The sequence below is a fragment of the Polypterus senegalus genome, chromosome 3 (genome assembly GCF_016835505.1).
Source record: "Polypterus senegalus isolate Bchr_013 chromosome 3, ASM1683550v1, whole genome shotgun sequence".
Classification (NCBI taxonomy): Eukaryota; Metazoa; Chordata; class Cladistia; order Polypteriformes; family Polypteridae; genus Polypterus; species Polypterus senegalus.
Genome location: NC_053156.1, coordinates 29011392 through 29027744, shown reverse-complemented (window position 1 = coordinate 29027744; position 16353 = coordinate 29011392). Strand labels below are relative to the sequence as shown.

General features: G+C 38.2%; 1 protein-coding gene across 1 annotated transcript in view; it reads left to right on the top strand.

Moving 5' to 3' along the window:
• LOC120524959 (butyrophilin subfamily 1 member A1-like) overlaps positions 1-11787 on the top strand; it is a 56894-nt gene extending 45107 nt beyond the window's left edge. The window contains exons 7-10 of the mRNA XM_039746868.1: positions 1501-1539; positions 3257-3283; positions 10064-10090; positions 10603-11787. Coding sequence (XP_039602802.1) covers positions 1501-1539; positions 3257-3283; positions 10064-10090; positions 10603-11138 — 629 coding nt within the window. The 3' untranslated portion in view covers positions 11139-11787. The remainder of the gene's footprint in view (positions 1-1500; positions 1540-3256; positions 3284-10063; positions 10091-10602) is intronic.
• The last annotated feature ends 4566 nt before the right edge of the window (positions 11788-16353 follow it).

The window sequence follows — 16353 nt, the reverse complement described above, 5'->3', positions numbered from 1 at the left end:
TCTGGTGTGGGTCACCAGTACAAATACTTTGACTGTCAGTATGGAGTAGCACAAACTGATCTTCAAGTCTCTGTGGCCGCATGCCAGTAAAAGGGAAGGCTGAGCAGGCCAAATGCAAAAGATTTAGCCACGTATAGCAGCACCCATTAAACCAAACCTTAAAGGGTCCTTCAAGAGTCAGAAAACATATGAGACCCTATGAAACAATAATAATAATAACGAAAACATTTAATACTATTTACAACGTGTTTGTATCTTCTTCATAGAAGAAGAAGGTACAAACCATCTGCACAGATTGGATGCAAAAAATCTGTGCCGCCTGTATGATCACAACAAATGCTGCGTTGCATGGCCAATCAGTGTCTGTCTGTGGGTGCATATATATTGTTTTCACTTATTGGTAGTTTGTGGCCATCTGATGTTTGCAGCAACAGTACAGGAAAGACAACTCTAACTCTCCAGCTTCACCATCCCTTCTCTCACTGCCTATATGCGTGATAAACAATAGGCATACAGTCTTTGGGCCTGTAGAAGCTAGTTTTAACAATTTCTAGAACATTATAACCCTATTGATTTCCTATGGCCCTCGGTTGTAAATATAAATGGCCTCAAGTGTGTCGGCCGTAAGTCGGTGTGTGACTATATTTCAATTGATTTCTGTCTGTTCATCTATCTATCTATTATATAGTGCATTTCATATCTATCCATCCATTATCCAACCAGCTATATCCTAACACAGGGTCACGGGAGTTTGCAAAGCCAATCCCAGCCAACACAGGGTGCAAGGCAGGAACAAATCCCAGGCAGAGCACCAGCCCACTGCAGGACACACACACACACACACACCAAGCACACATTAGGGCCAATTTAGAATCGCCAATGCACCTAACCTGCATGTCTTTGGACTGTGGGAGGAAACCCATGCAGACACGGGGAGACTCCATGCAAACTCCACGCAGGGAGGACCTGGGAAGCAAACCCAGGTCTCCTTACTGCAAGGCAGCAGCTCTACCACTGTGCCACCAGGCTGCCCTCTTTCATATCTATCTATCTATCTATCTATCTATCTATCTATCTATCTATCTATCTATCTATCTATCTATCTATCTATCTATTATATAGTGCCTTTCCTATCTATCTATCTATCTATCTATCTATCTATCTATCTATCTATCTATCTATCTATCTATCTATCTATCTATTGTCTATATTTTAGTGTAGTACAGTATAGTTCTCTACTTGTCTTGCACTTATCCTGTGCTTATGTATGTGGTGTACCATGGTCTTGTGAAAAATTACTTTATGCCACTGTTTCCTACAATATATTGTACAAATAGTGTGACTTAAATTTACACTCACCTATATAAGGTGGGTTAGGAAGCCAGGCTCCAACAAAGATGGCTTTTTGCATTTTACGACAATGAATTGGCATGACAAAAATGGTCCTTGTCATGCAGCACTAAAATTAGTACTAAGACTGTGTTGCTGTTTTTCTTTCAGGTGATCTCTTGCCCTATTTGTATCTGTATAAGGAAATTGGTAAGACAGTATATTAATTTTTTGCACATTAAGCAAATTTAAACTGTGACAACAAAATGTAATCAGTGAAAAGTTGTTGGGTTTTGAAAAAAAGATGCAGAATGTGAAATCCTTAAATCAAAAGCTTTTCTCCACTACATCATTGTGTTATTATTCATTTCTAAATGTGCAGTGAAAGAAATGCAGTTGCCTCCAGGAGGAGTGGTCCATTATTTCCAAAACTTGTCCACAATCAGGTGAAATAATATGGTTGGCACTATAAGCAGCTGATGAAGGGTGTCATGTTGATCATCCAGTTGTACAGCTGCTCTTCCAGGGGGGGTAATGGTAAAAAGAGTGTTGGAATTGGACAGTAGTGGGCACCCCAGAAGGTCCAACACAAATGGCTTAGAGACGGTATGGAGTAGATAGTCATGGGACCCCCAAAATGTTCACCACAAATGGCTTAAGTGACAGTACAGAGTAGATAGTAGTGGGCACCCCAGAAGAGTATGAAGTGGATGGTGATAAGTACCCAGAATTCCCCACATAAATGAGTCAATGATGGTATAGAGTGGGTGGTGGTGGTGGTGGTGGGCATCACCAAAATAGCCCATTCAAGCTCTACTAAAGACATGGCCTGGTCAGAAGTTGCTCTCATAATCTTCAGAGTGACAACAACTATATTTGCCCACGAAATGTCCAGAGAAATGTCACAAAAGGTCAAACATTATCCATCCACCCATTATCCAACCCGCTATATCCTAACTACAGGGTCACAGGGGTTTGCTGGAGCCAATCCCAGCCAACACAGGGCACAAGGCAGGAAACAAACCCCAGGCAGGGCGCCAGCCAACCACAGAGCAAGGTCCCACATTAGAAGACAGAATATTCTTAACCTGTTATTAACCAGTTACACTACCGCTTGCAAGAACCTGAAGTTGGCTGCTATCTTGATTAATGGAAACCCACATTAAAGAACTCTTGCTTTTTTCACGGTGTTCAGTTCAAGTAAGTTGTCACGGCTGGAAAGTCTTACAAATACTGTGGAATTCTATTTCTTGAGGAACTGACAAATGAGATCCTTCATGATATGTCTGCTTTCACCTAATGCTGGTGGAGTTGCTGGTGTTCCTCCCACACTGTTTCTCATGTGCAAACCTTTATATAATCAGCCTGCCAGCATTGTTCTACTTTCTTAGCCATAACAAATAAGGCCGACCATATAGAAACAAAACTGAATGAGCTGCTATAGCACTTTAGAGAAAGGACACGCTTCCAGAGGTCACCATCACCTGATCTTCTCAATATATTATCATTTTAGGTTGAGCACCCAAAATAATGCAAAAATGAAATCTAAGCAAGAGAAAAGTTTTATTTCAAGCCAGTTGTTTTGATTTATTTCACAAAAAAAATGTCAGTGGGGTAAGGAAAATTTACTTGACATGATTTCTTAAAATAACATAAATAATCTTACAAATTTCTTGATATCTTACAATAACAATAAGGAAAACAAGATTTATGATTTGATAAAAAAAAAAAAAAACTTCACTTGCTTAGATTTTTTTTTTTCAGTGAACACGCTGCCCTCTTGTGGTGATTATGAGTTTAACTGCTTTTTTGATTAATCGTTTTCATACCTGGATCTCTCATTCTGGTTGTTGATCATGGATGCAATAATTAATACATAATTTAAGTTTTATGCTTATATATAATCATTTACTTCTTCTTCACACAGAGAAAATCTGTTCCCTGCCTAAATCAGGTATGTGTTATAGACAGTATGCTGTTGTCACCAGCATATTTTACAGCTCTCAATGTTCATTTACTGTCTAAAAGTCTGTCACCTTATTATCATCTATTCTTGGGCTTGAAATGTCCTATTACTGGCCTTTTTTATTAGTTTTTAAAAAATATAATCTCCTCGTAAGCTACATAGGAAGTATGGTGGTTACCACTGCTGTCTGTTAAATGTGTATAAATTAGGGATTATTCAGATTCTTTTGGACCAAGCCTTCATTTAACTTGGCAAGACAACATCCAGCACACAGCACACAGCACACAGCACAACAAAAATCAAACTTTTCTGCAGGAGTGTACGTAGAAAACAGGCAAAACACTTTATGAATAGATAAAAAGATTAAGCAGTACGTAACACATTTTAAGAATATGTTTGCTTAGCTACGTTTATAATTCAGAGAGCTCCTGAAGCTGTCTGATTTTTTTTTTCAACTATCTAATTGTATGCTTGAAAATTATACATTTTATGCTTGAATGTTTCTTTATGCTTCACAGCTGAGCGCCTTGGGTTCAAGCTATGGACAGATTGCTGTCTGTATGGCATTTGAAAATGTTGGATTTGACAAAGAAATTTTGATTTGCCCACCCACTGACAGTCAATTTAAATGTAGGCACTGAGTAAATTTTAAGTTGGTTAATTAATTAGCAGTTTTGCTTTCGGCAATGCCAAGCATTAATCTAATAATTCGGCAAGGCCCCTACTTTATTTACCTTACCTTTCTCTGTAGTAGAACGCAGGTCTCTGGCTTTTAAACGTATATAAAGGTAACTAACACTCATTTGTTTTAAGAAACAGAATAATACAATTTATTAATAAACTTGAGAATTAAAGAAGTATGATAACTGCGTATATATTGTAAGGTTTCTGAACTCTTCTCAATGGGACAATGACACGGTAAAGAGCGTCTTGAAGCACAATCGCCACATTTGTGGAAGACAGCCTATCAGTTGCCTGGACAACCACAGGCTCCCAGCAAAACCAAATCCAAACCAACTGCGTTCACGCTATAAGTGCCTGTCACCGATGGGTGATGCAAGGAACATTATACATGCAGGGAACAGGATTACTTGGCCACTAACCTGGCCACGACCCTGCCTGATTGCTGTGTCTGTGTATAGTAGAGTGGTAGATCCCGCTACAATAAATAACCGTGCTGTTCCTGTTTCAAGCTGAATAAAGTTAAAGTACTGAGACTCAGCCTTGTGTTATGGGGTGCAAGACGGACCCACACATCACAATACATTAATATATAAGACTGGACACAGACAGACTGTTTACTGCTATATAGAGTTCTACTTTATCTTGGCACAGATAACTACTTTACTATGATGATGCTGTCCATTGTTTTGTGGAGTTGTTGCTTTGTTGTTGCTCTGGGTTCAAGTGGAGGATTCTTCGTACATTGGAGTCTTTCTCTCTGCTCTATGATCCTTGTCAGTGCTGTGCTACTCCTTCTTGAGCTTGCTTTCTGTTGTCTTTTGCCACTTAATAGGGAAAACGCATTATTCATTCTGGCCCAAGAGTTTAGATGCTGAAGTTCCCTTCTTGAAGTCATGGCTTCTCAGCTTTGGCAAACTGAGAAAGAGAAGGGTTTGTCAGCTTTGTCTCTCCAAGGAAGAGCGGTGCATAGCTTTTAAGTTCAGAGAGCAGGTTTCAGGGGTTTTCTGTCATTTTGGAGAGTTTCTCCCTCCCTAAAAGAATCCCAGAGAGGATGCCATTCTCTGGGTTTTGCATCTTCTCTAGAGAGATGGGGTGGATGTGGATATAAATGAAAGTTGGACCTTTTCCTGACTGGATTAAAGTCACTTTTAGTTGCAAAATTGGTGTCTTCTAAAAGGGATGTTCTTCTGTCCATCTTAGTTGGCATTCCTTGAATTATAGGTCTTTATTCTGGCTGGAGTCCATTTCCCTTCTTCTAGCTCAAGAGATCTCCATCTCTCTGGAGCGATGTCAGTGCAAGCCTGATTTACACCTTTGTAATCATATGACGTTCAGGTTGGTAGACTTGTGAAATTCTCGGATGACACTAAAATTGGAAGGATGACAGACAAAAAAATTCAAAACGACCAGGACACACATCAGAACTTGACAAACACTTGGAAGATGAAGTTTAATGTTGAAAAGTACAAAGTGCTACACATGGACAAAAGGAACATCAATTATAAATACAAAATGGGAGACACTGAGCTACAGGGGGCAATCTCTGAAAAAGATTTAGGGGTTTATGTTGATGCAACATTTTCATCAACTAAGCAAAGAGCAAAAGCAATTAAAAAGGCAAATAAAAGGTTGTATCTTTAAAAACTGTTGAATTTAAGTCAAGGGACGTTATGCTCAAACAATATAATGCACTGGTAAGACCATATCTTGAGTATTGTGTGCAGTTCTGGTCACCACAGTTCAAGAAAGACATAGCAGCACTTGAAGCTTTGCAAAGGAGAGCAACCAGGAGCATTATGGGACTTAAGGACATGTCCTACTCTGACAGACTCAGAGAATTAACTGTTGAGTCTAAAGCAGAAGAGACTGCCTGGGGACCTAATCCAGGAATTGATAATGGAGATCCTGCAATATACTTTCAGCTTAATGGTGAATCACATACTCGAGGACATCACTGGAAATTAAAGGGACGTGCATTTAGAACTGAAGTTAGTAAGCACTTATTTACACAAATTGTTGAGGTACTCTGGAATAAACTACTAAGACATGTTGTTGAAGCAGAAACCTTGACAACCTTTAAGAAAAATCTGGGTGAGATATTGAGACAGCTTTGCTCTTAGCTAAACAAATGGGCCTGACGGGCTTAATGGTCTCTTGTCCGTCGAATTCTCAGCAGGATACCTGCATCCCTATCCCTGCTTTATTAATAGGTCTGGTGTGCCACTAAAGCCTGAAAGAATAGGCAATGCCGACTTTGTCCTACACATATTGTCTCTATGATTTTTGTTTTGTATTTCTTTTTAACCCAGATCCCCACAAAATTACGAATACAAGTGGCTAGTAACTGAAGTTACGCAGACCGTCAAGATTGCACCAGTGTGTGTTGCAAACCATCTGCTAAGACTTCTATCGCTGTTACTGTTGATTGTTTTGTTTTTGTCTCTATATAATGTCTCCTCTCTGCTGGTCTATGATTGCAAAGCACTTTTTAGCATTCGACCTTCCATGGAGATGTTGTCGAAGTTTTTAATCAAGGCAATTATCACACTTCTAGCCCTCCTCCATTTTTGGCTACTGTACCACTAAACCTTTGCCGGGACCCCTGTCTCTTTTCCTGCAGAAAAAGGAGTAGGAGGCATGGAAAGCAGGGAGGCTGCTGGTAAAGATCAGGATCTACCTGGCTTCCTCAGATATGGCTGATCTTTGCCTTGCTCCTGGTGGATATTATTGCCACCACATCCTGAGCTCTGTGGGTTTCAGCTGAGGATCCAGCCCATTGTTACAGTTGTTTTGGCTCAGCTCCCACAACAATGATGGATTCAGCCTTGGAGTGGTGGTGTGGATCTCATAAGCCTGCCTCCGCTTGGTCATGCATCTCAGCCAGCTACCAATGTGCTCAAAATTGGCATGGCTCTGTTAAATATTAGATCGCTAATCTAACAAGACTTTTATTCTGCCAAATTTATTTTATCTATAACAGTCTGGATTTCATGTTTATGATGGAAACTTGACTAAATGTGGATAAGTTTGTCCCTTTTTCTGAGCTCTGTCCTTCTGATTGTAAATTCTTCAGCAGTCCTCGGACCAACAGCAGGGGTGAAGGGTGCAGAGATGGTTTCAACTGCCACTGAATTCCATCTGTTGCCTACTCCAGCCCTGAGCTGCAGTTATTTAAGATAAACCCTATCCTGTATTTTGTTGTGTGATAGTTTATTGCCCGTTGAAGTTTAATAAGAACTTTGTTCCAGAATTTTCTGAATTCTTGGCTGGAGTTATGCCATATCTTCTTATATAATATGCTACCATGGCTGTCCGTTTGTCCAGGATTTTAAATCACCTGTAGCTCACAAACCGTTTGACCTATTAACCTGAAATTTGGCACGCATATACTACGTGACCTCTTCTGTCAACTTTCAGGGTGATGATTTTTATTACTCTTTTCATTTTTATTTTACTTTATTATAGAATCAACTCTCAGCAGTGCGCAGCAGGGCGGCCGTGCAGTATATGCGTACAGGCGCCGTTCTCATCCCTACCACCTTTGCCGTCACTTCCCCTACCTCTTCATATCTTAAAGTATTCTTGAGGCAGATTGAAGACTTAAGTGCCAGCTTAAGTGAAAAATTAAAGAAAGCGAACTACGCAATTGCAATACAATCACTGACTTAATCAGTTTTAACGTGAAAAGATGCCGATGGAAGAAGAGAAAAAGCAGGCCGCTAGACTGGAGAAAACAAGAGCTGCTCAGGATGCAGCAAGCACATCAACCTCTGACCAAACAAATGCTAAACATACAGAGACAGAGTATGAGAACTATAAGTCAAGTGTATTCATTGCACATTATCGTGCAGTACGCCGTTACTGGTTTTAATTAATATTTTAATTGTTGGGGATTTTGTGAAACCAAGCCTCTGGCCAAAGATATTTTAAGCATTAATGATTCTTTTGATCTCAGTCAGTGATTGTCTCAATTCAAAATTTGGGGCATACGTTGGATTTTATTCTGTCTTTTGGTGTCTCCATATCGAGCAGTGTGATCTGTGATTTACCAGTATTGGATCAGTACCCTGTTTTACTTAAAATATAAGTACCAAGTCATAATGAGAGACGTCAATTCCTTGATAGGAGATTAAACTGATGATTGAGAGTCGGCTGTCTACTGCATTTAGAAACTCCTTATTGTATGACATGGAAACTTTTCCATCAATCCGGATGCAGAGGAATTTCATACTTAATTTGTTTCCATTTCAACAAGTATTTTGGATTCTATTGCTCCCTTTAGATCTAGAGTTACAAAACCTAAATTGGAGCCCTGGCTAAAAGAATCAGCTTGTCCACTCAGATGATCCTATAGGTGAGCTGAGCGTAAATGGAAAAAAGACTAGGTGTATGTATCCTGAGGCATTTTCAGAGACTTACCTGAATATTGGACCACAGTTAAATCTGCAAACCTGAATACTGTCTAAACTTGTCTCTAACAACTATTACAGGCCACACATTTTATTTGATATTATAAACTCTGTTATTAATCTCTGTGATACAGCTTTCTCTGTAACATCGGCAATTCCTTGTAAGTAAAATTAATGTTATTTGGTCATCGGTCACACTACCAGTTCAGGAGCCATCTCTTCCTGTAGTGTGTTCTGCTGTCTTTGAAAACTTTGAGACTATATCATTGTCTTTATTGTCTGATTTGGTGCAACGCTCTACGCTCTAATAATTGCCCGCTGGACAATGTCCTCTCTCGATTACTTAAGGAGGTTTATGATTCTGTAGGACCAAGTATTGTTACATTAATACATGCTAGCTTGTTCTGATTTCTGGTTTAATTGCTGGTTAGAGACTCTCAAGTGAGTTATCTGCAATTTCATGAGGTGCTGAATTTTTCACTACAGCAGTAACACAGCAGGTCACAGGATATGTCGCAAAACTGTATTGGCTGGCAAACAATTTGCCTTTTACGCATTTATGCAGCATTAAAACCTTATGAAACACAATAACAACAACAACATTTATTTATATAGCACATTTTCATACAAACAGTAGCTCAAAGTGCTTTACATATTAAAGAATAGAAAAATGAAAGACACAATTATAAAACAAAATAAATCAACATTAATTAATATCGAATAAGAGTAAGGTTCAATGGCCGGGGGGACAGAAAAAAAAAAAAAAACTCCAGATGGCTGGAGAAAAAATAAAATCTGTAGGGATTCCAGACCATGAGACCGCCCAGTCCCCTCTGGGCATTCTACCTAACATAAATGAAACAGTCCTCTTTGGATTTAGGATTCTCACGGAAGGGCTTGATGATGATGATGGTCACGTAGACTTTTGCCTTTTAATCCGTCCATCATTGTTGGAGCATCATGTAGCTTTGAGTAGGTGGTGGTGGCGCCGGCCACCACCACAAAGAAACCGGAAAAAGAAACAGAAAAGAGAGTAGGGGTCAGTACTGATTTTAGAGCCACCATGAATAGTTATTTTGAGGAAATTGAACATATAGAGTATCAGGATTAAGTTAAATTAAGATTAAAATGAAGTTATAAAAAGGCCATGTTAAAGTAATGTGTTTTCAGCCGTGTTTTAAAGTGCTCTACTGTATCAGCCTGGCGAATTCCTATTGGCAGGCTATTCCAGATTTTAGGTGCATAGCAGCAGAAGGCCGCCTCACCAATAAGCATAAGTAACACAAAGAGTGCCATGGAAAGCAACTTCAATGCCCTATTTTGCCCTATCTTCTATTTCCCTGCTATGCTTGGAAATGTTTTTCTTCCGTATAAAGTGACCAATCAGTGAATGAGATGTTATAATGAGTTGAATCCAATCACAGAAGAACCATGAAGTAAGCACAAACCAATCAGAACCAATCAGAGTGCAATTAGAGTATCATTTTCAGGAAACTCAGTTTTTACTCGTCCACACCACACTGGTGACCCTGTATTTACAAAAGTAGAAATGCTTCTTAAAGTCTTTATTTTCAGAGTTGAAAACACAGACAAATGTATTGCATTTTAAATTAAAGTGTGTAATTCATTTCTCGGAGTAATTGTTGATCATTTTCTAATCATTTTTTAATTGCAGAATGGCAGGCGATGATTGACTGTGGAGGTATGTCAATTTTTGTATTTAATTCCCAGAGTATAGTGGACAGTATTGTAGTGCAGTGGTTAGTGCAATCCCCTTTGATTCCAATCCCATTTTCAGTATTGCCTGTGTTGAATTGTCATATCTACATGAGTTTAACTGGCCATAGTCATACATCCTACCGTCCATGCAAAGAAAGATGTAATTTTGAATGGGTGCAGGTGCAAAAGAAAGATGAGAAAATGTATATGCTTAGATGTTTCTATGCATAAGGGTAACTTGTTTGCTTAAATGCTTGTATATCTACATACGGCTAATATTTGACACTTTCAATTTCACAAATTTTAATTGTTAATAAATTTGAAAACATACTTTGTCATTATATTATTAAGTGCAGATTGATGGGCCAAAATGGAAAATTAAATGTACAGAACAATAACACATGCATAAAGTGAAAGAGTCTGTATGAGTGAGTTGCTCTTGTAATGGAAAACTGTTAAGATTTTCAAATAACAAATCTTCTTCCTTTCCTCCAGTGGAAGTGATTCTTGATCCCACAGTGCAGTTTGGCCTGATCCTCTCAGAAGATGGGAAGAGAGCCCGCAGGGCTGATGTGGAAATCCCAAATCCATCCAACAATCCCCAGAAATTTGACGGATGGCCCTGTGTCTTGGCCACGGAGGGCTACACCTGGGGGAAGTTTTACTGGGAGGTGGAGGTGGAAGGGAATACGTACTGGAGACTTGGCATCACCAAGGAGTCTGCTGAGAGGCAGGGTGGTGTCACTATGCAGCCCCAAACAGGCTACTGGGTTTTACGTTATTTTGGAGAAGAGTTTAGCATCCTCACAGATCCCAAAACTCCTCTTTTCCTGCGTTCAAAGCCTTCCAAGGTGGGACTGTTTCTTAATTATGAGGATGGGCACTTGTCCTTTTACAATGTGGATACAAGATCTCATATCTATTCTTTCACACGCATGGAGTTCAATGTCCCTGAGAGACTCTACCCACTTTTTCTAACTCTGGACACAGAACATGACATTACTGTGAGCCCAATTAGACATCACGCTTGAAGAAATAGACAAAGATGATATGTTATAAAGTCTTTAAGTGTGAGAAAAAAAACAAACATTTGGTTATTCTGGTTCACTCTGGCAGGTACAAATGGGTAAATATATGAAAAGTTGGGTGCTGGTTTTGCAGCATGAAAGGTCCATCCTAAAAACTTTTATTAGTTGTATTTACTTAGGCATGGATTCTTCTTAGGATAGTCTAGTTTTCCTGCCTTAATCCTAAAATGTGCAGGTTATCTGACATCTATATATTCAAGAAGGATAAGTGGGTCAGTGCATGCAAAATGGTGTCCTGCAACATAGTTGTGCCACACCCACAGTTGCTATTTGAATTGTGAAGGACTGATATTTGAGGCGTAGGCTATTTATTGACTTTATGGATTTAATCCTTGTGCCACTTTATGGTTCAGAATGCATTAAAATTGTTTTCACTGATTTTTTTTAAATGGAAAATAAGAAGAATAAGTGAATTGCTGAGGGTCAAAGAGTGAGTCAGACTGCACAACCGAATCCATAAAACCTTGGTCTCAAGGCAAGTTTTGTAAAATTATCTGTAGACTATACTACAGACTTTAAACTGTCAATTTTGAAGTGAAATGTCAACTTTTAAAACTGTAAACAAATAATAATAATTTGGAGTTAAATACAACTTAGTGACTCATGTGGTCTTTAGCATGGTGAACATCTATTATAAAGGTGACCAATAAGAGTAAATCCCATAAGCACTACTGTATATCATTGGTTTTATTTTTTTGAATGACAAAGGTTGAATATGTGCCAAAGTTCAGTCATAAAGCCATGTTCAGGATGGGAAACTTACAGATGGTGGTAACACTTCTTAAATGCACTTTGTGAATTACTGAAGTATGTGATTAGTTTCATTTCTCTTTCCTTGTTACTTGCATAAAAACAGGACCCTTGGAGTCAGGATTCTCCTACATGAGATTGTACTGGTTCTGTTATCAATACTTGTCCTTGTGCTAAAGTAGCAGCAGGACTGGGTCACTGATCAAGAGGCTTCGATTAAAATGCTTCTTAAGAATGCTAAAAGCAAAAGCTAACAGTTAACAAGGACAGGAGTCATTCAATAAATGTAATCAATGTGTAATCGAATAGAAAATTTATATATCTGTCAAAATCAGTTTTTAATATATGCAAATCAGAAACTGAATTTTTTAAAGGTAGGAAAAACAAAACTCATAGTCAAAAGAGTGCTTTAATCAGGAACCGGAAGTTCTTAAAACTTTTAATTCTTTTATCTTTCTTTTACATTTTAGGGAAAGCTCTATCAAGAAGTTACACTTGTTTTTTTTGGACTTCAGTCTCCCAACGAGAATTTATTGGATTCCTTGACAGATGTGGTGTATAATTTTTACTGTAAGCTGCATTTCATTCAAGCTTTAAAAAGTAACCTACTCTTGCTCAAAGCCCCACTCAGCTAACATGTACAAGGCTAAAACTGATGAATTCTGGATGTAGTGGGGAAGAAAACATTTTGGCCTCAGAGCCTCATTTAGCGTTAGCTTACAGCAGGGGTCTCCAGCTACTGTGCCTCCAGGTTTTCACTCTAACCCTTTTCTTAATTAGTGACCAGATTTCGCTGCTAATTAACTATTTGCCTTCATTTTAATTGATTCACAATTTAAGACTTAGGCCCCTTAATTATTTTTTTTTTCCTTAATTAGCAACCAAACAATATTAAGACACATAATGAACCAACACATAAACAGCAAACTGCGTCCATCACACAATAACTGAAAATAAAGAAAGGTGAAGGCCTCAGTAATAAAGATCTGCTCAGGTCCACAAAACATTTTGACAGCGCTCTTAAAAAACAAAATCAACAGTTTTGGAAATGCCTGCTATGGCAGAATGAGCGCCATGGAATTAAATAACGGGTTTAATTAGCAACGAGAATTGGCTTCAAATTAAGAAACTGAATGAAGTGAAGTTGGTTGAAGTTTGAGGCCTCGACTTAGCTGGTCATCTGTTGGCTCACTTCACATCAAATTTATATTTAGGTGATGTTTAAGTAAAGAAGAATCAATTCAGAGGTCAGAGTCTCAATTAAAGTCAATTAAAGTAAAGCGAAATAGTTAATTAGCAGCAAAAACTGGTCACTAATTAAGAAAAGAGTTAGAATGGAAACCAGCAGCCACTCTGGCCCTCGAAGACTGGAGCTGGAGACCCCTAGCTTACAGCAAAGAAGAAAGATGTGCATGTCTCCAATTTCCTATGTGTTTTTAAGAGGGTGATGGCTATTAAAGTCAGTCATTGCCTTCTCTGTACTGCATGGTACCACACATAAAATAAAGGCACTCCTTCCATCTTGTGAGTGCTCAGTTAATTCATTTTTGATACAGACATCATGAATATTTACAATGAGAATAGAATAGCATGAAATTATAACAGAAAAGGGGGAGTGCTGCTCTTCAACAATAATTTAAAATGAAAATATACCTCTCAATAGTGAAAATTGAACCTTTCTTTGTTTTCCTGCAGAATCAAAGTAATACAATTAAAATGATCAAAAGAAGAAAAACAGGAGATTCTTGTTATAATTAAAAACATATAGTAAATAGAGTATCAAACAGGAAAGAAAACACTTTAAGACATAAGTTCACTAAGTTGAAAGTATCTGTCTGTACTTAAGAACACATCGATAATACAGATATAAAATTGATGAGTAGACTACAACCCACATTTATGTCCCAGTAATGACTTGCTTAGCTCCTCTACAAACACATAAATTTCAACAGGACAGAGCAGCCATATTCCAAGGTTCTTCCTCTCAATACCGAATTACAGCAGTACACCACCACGGTATGCACCTCTGTTCATAAGGCCAAAAGGAGGGCTCCCAGTTCCTATCAGTTAAGTTTATGGGAGCCCAATTTATTGATCACCATAGACTTGTTGATTGTAAATGGGCTCTGGGTCGATCTTATTGGAGGCTGATACCAGTTTTACCTCCGTCCAGGAAAAACAAAATAGATCTGACTGACATGAAGTACTTCCAGTCCACTCTTGTTGGTACACTGAATGATAGCATTTACCCCAATGACCTGGCAAGAGGTCTAGGTGACAAAGCTCTTTAATTTAAATTAAGCACTTTACAATGGCTAATTTGTAGCACTTTGGTGTTTTTAAATTTTTTAAGAGTTTGTGCAACATATATGTTGTGTATTCATTCAATCCAGTGTATTGCTTTATTACATAGCATAGTTCAGTTTTCAAATGGCTGACTTGTTCAAACTGTATTAATCAACCCAGGCTGTAGAAAAAAAAACATTGAGCTGTTAACACAGAGGGCAAATTATAAGAACTGCTCAGAAAAAAACTGACTGACTGACATGTAGCCTAAACTAGAATTATTAAAGAACATTTGGATCAGAAAAAGGAAAAACGGTCAATTCTTTTTTTAAACAGGAGTAGACAGTCTTGTGGTTCACGTTCAAGCAGCTAGTAACATGAGCCAGAGAGCAAAGAATAAATCTTAATTTCTAAACACCAAGCCAAACCCAGGAAGAGAAATCTTGAAGTAAAATGAACAGAAGCACACACAAAATCTTTTGAAAAAATCCAAAAGCGTGTAACGACATCACACACCATAAACCATACAGTCTTGCATCAGTTGAAAATTGTACAATGAAATTGCATCTAAAAATGACGTCACCATCATTACAATAATAAACAAGTAATAAATGAAATAATAATTAGTAATGAAACAGTAACAGTAATAAAACAAGTACAAAATAGAAAAGCAATATGATTCATAACAAGAATATTTTCTCTGTCAATCTTTAGGGTGGCTAGTTTCCATGATTAGTATTAATGTAAATCATTTCTACAGTCAACCTTCAACTTTCGTTTGGGTAACATTGCTAGAAAACAGATTGAAAGTCAAAGCCGTGAGTGTTTATACTTTGAGTCTAAGTGAAATAGTGGGTTAGGTCCATGCGACCAACAGAAACTATAATCTTTCACAAAAGATTGCTCAAAATATTCTTTTCTGTGTAGAATTCTTTTTAGAACTAAACATTACTTCTGATAATAGGCACTTTTTATAATACAGTAAACATTAAATAACCCATAAAATATAGTACACAAAATAAAACTAGCAACAAGCCAAACATTTCTTCTTGCAAGTTACTCCCTAGTAACCCTAAATGGTCTTTTGTGCTAACATCTCTGCTTTTAGCAGACTCTGAGACTGGCGAGGTCTCAACATCACCTCCGACACTCTGTCCTTCATGAATGGCATTGGAGATCAACAACAACAACAACAACATTTATTTATATAGCACATTTTCATACAAAAAATGTAGCTCAAAGTGCTTTACATGATGAAGACAAGAGAAAAAGACAAAGTAAGAATTAGAATAAGACAACACTGATTAACATAGAATAAGAGTAAGGTCTGATGGCCAGGGAGGATGGAAAAAAAAAACCCAGAAGACTGGAGCGAAAAAATAAAATCTGCAGGGGTTCCAGACCATGAGACCGCCCAGTCCCCTCAGGGCAATCTACCTAACATACTGTAAGTCAAACAGTCCTCTTTGGATTTAGGGTTCTCTTGGAAGGACTTGATGATGGTGGTCATGTAGACTTCTGGCTTTTAGTCCATCAACGTAGGAACATCACGGTGCTTTGAGTAGGTGGTGGTGGCACAGATCGCCACCACAGAAAACCGGGAAAAGAAACAGAAGAGAGAGTAGGGGTTATATGGATTTTAGAGCCACCATGAATAGTTATTATAATGAATTGAATATACAGAGTATCAGGATTAAATGAAGGTTAAGTTATCAGAAAGCCATGTTAAAGTAATATGTTTTCAGCAGTGTTTTAAAGTGCTCTACTGTATTAGCCTGGCGAATTCCTACTGGCAGGCTATTCCAGATTTTAGTAGCATTACAGCAGAAGGCCGCCTCACCAGTTCTTTTAAGTTTTGTTCTTGTAATTTTAAGGAGACACTCATTTGAGGATCTAAGGTTACGATTTGGAATATAAGGAGTCAGACATTCCGATATAAAAGATGGAGCGACATTTGTAAACCATAAGCAGTATTTTAAAGTCAATTCTGAATGACACAGGTAGTTTTCCTAGTTAGGATTCTAGCAGCTGCATTCTGCACTAGTTGCAAATGATTTATGTCTTTTTTGGGTAGTCCTGAGAGGAGTGCGTTACAGTAATCTAGTCGACTGAAAACAAAAGC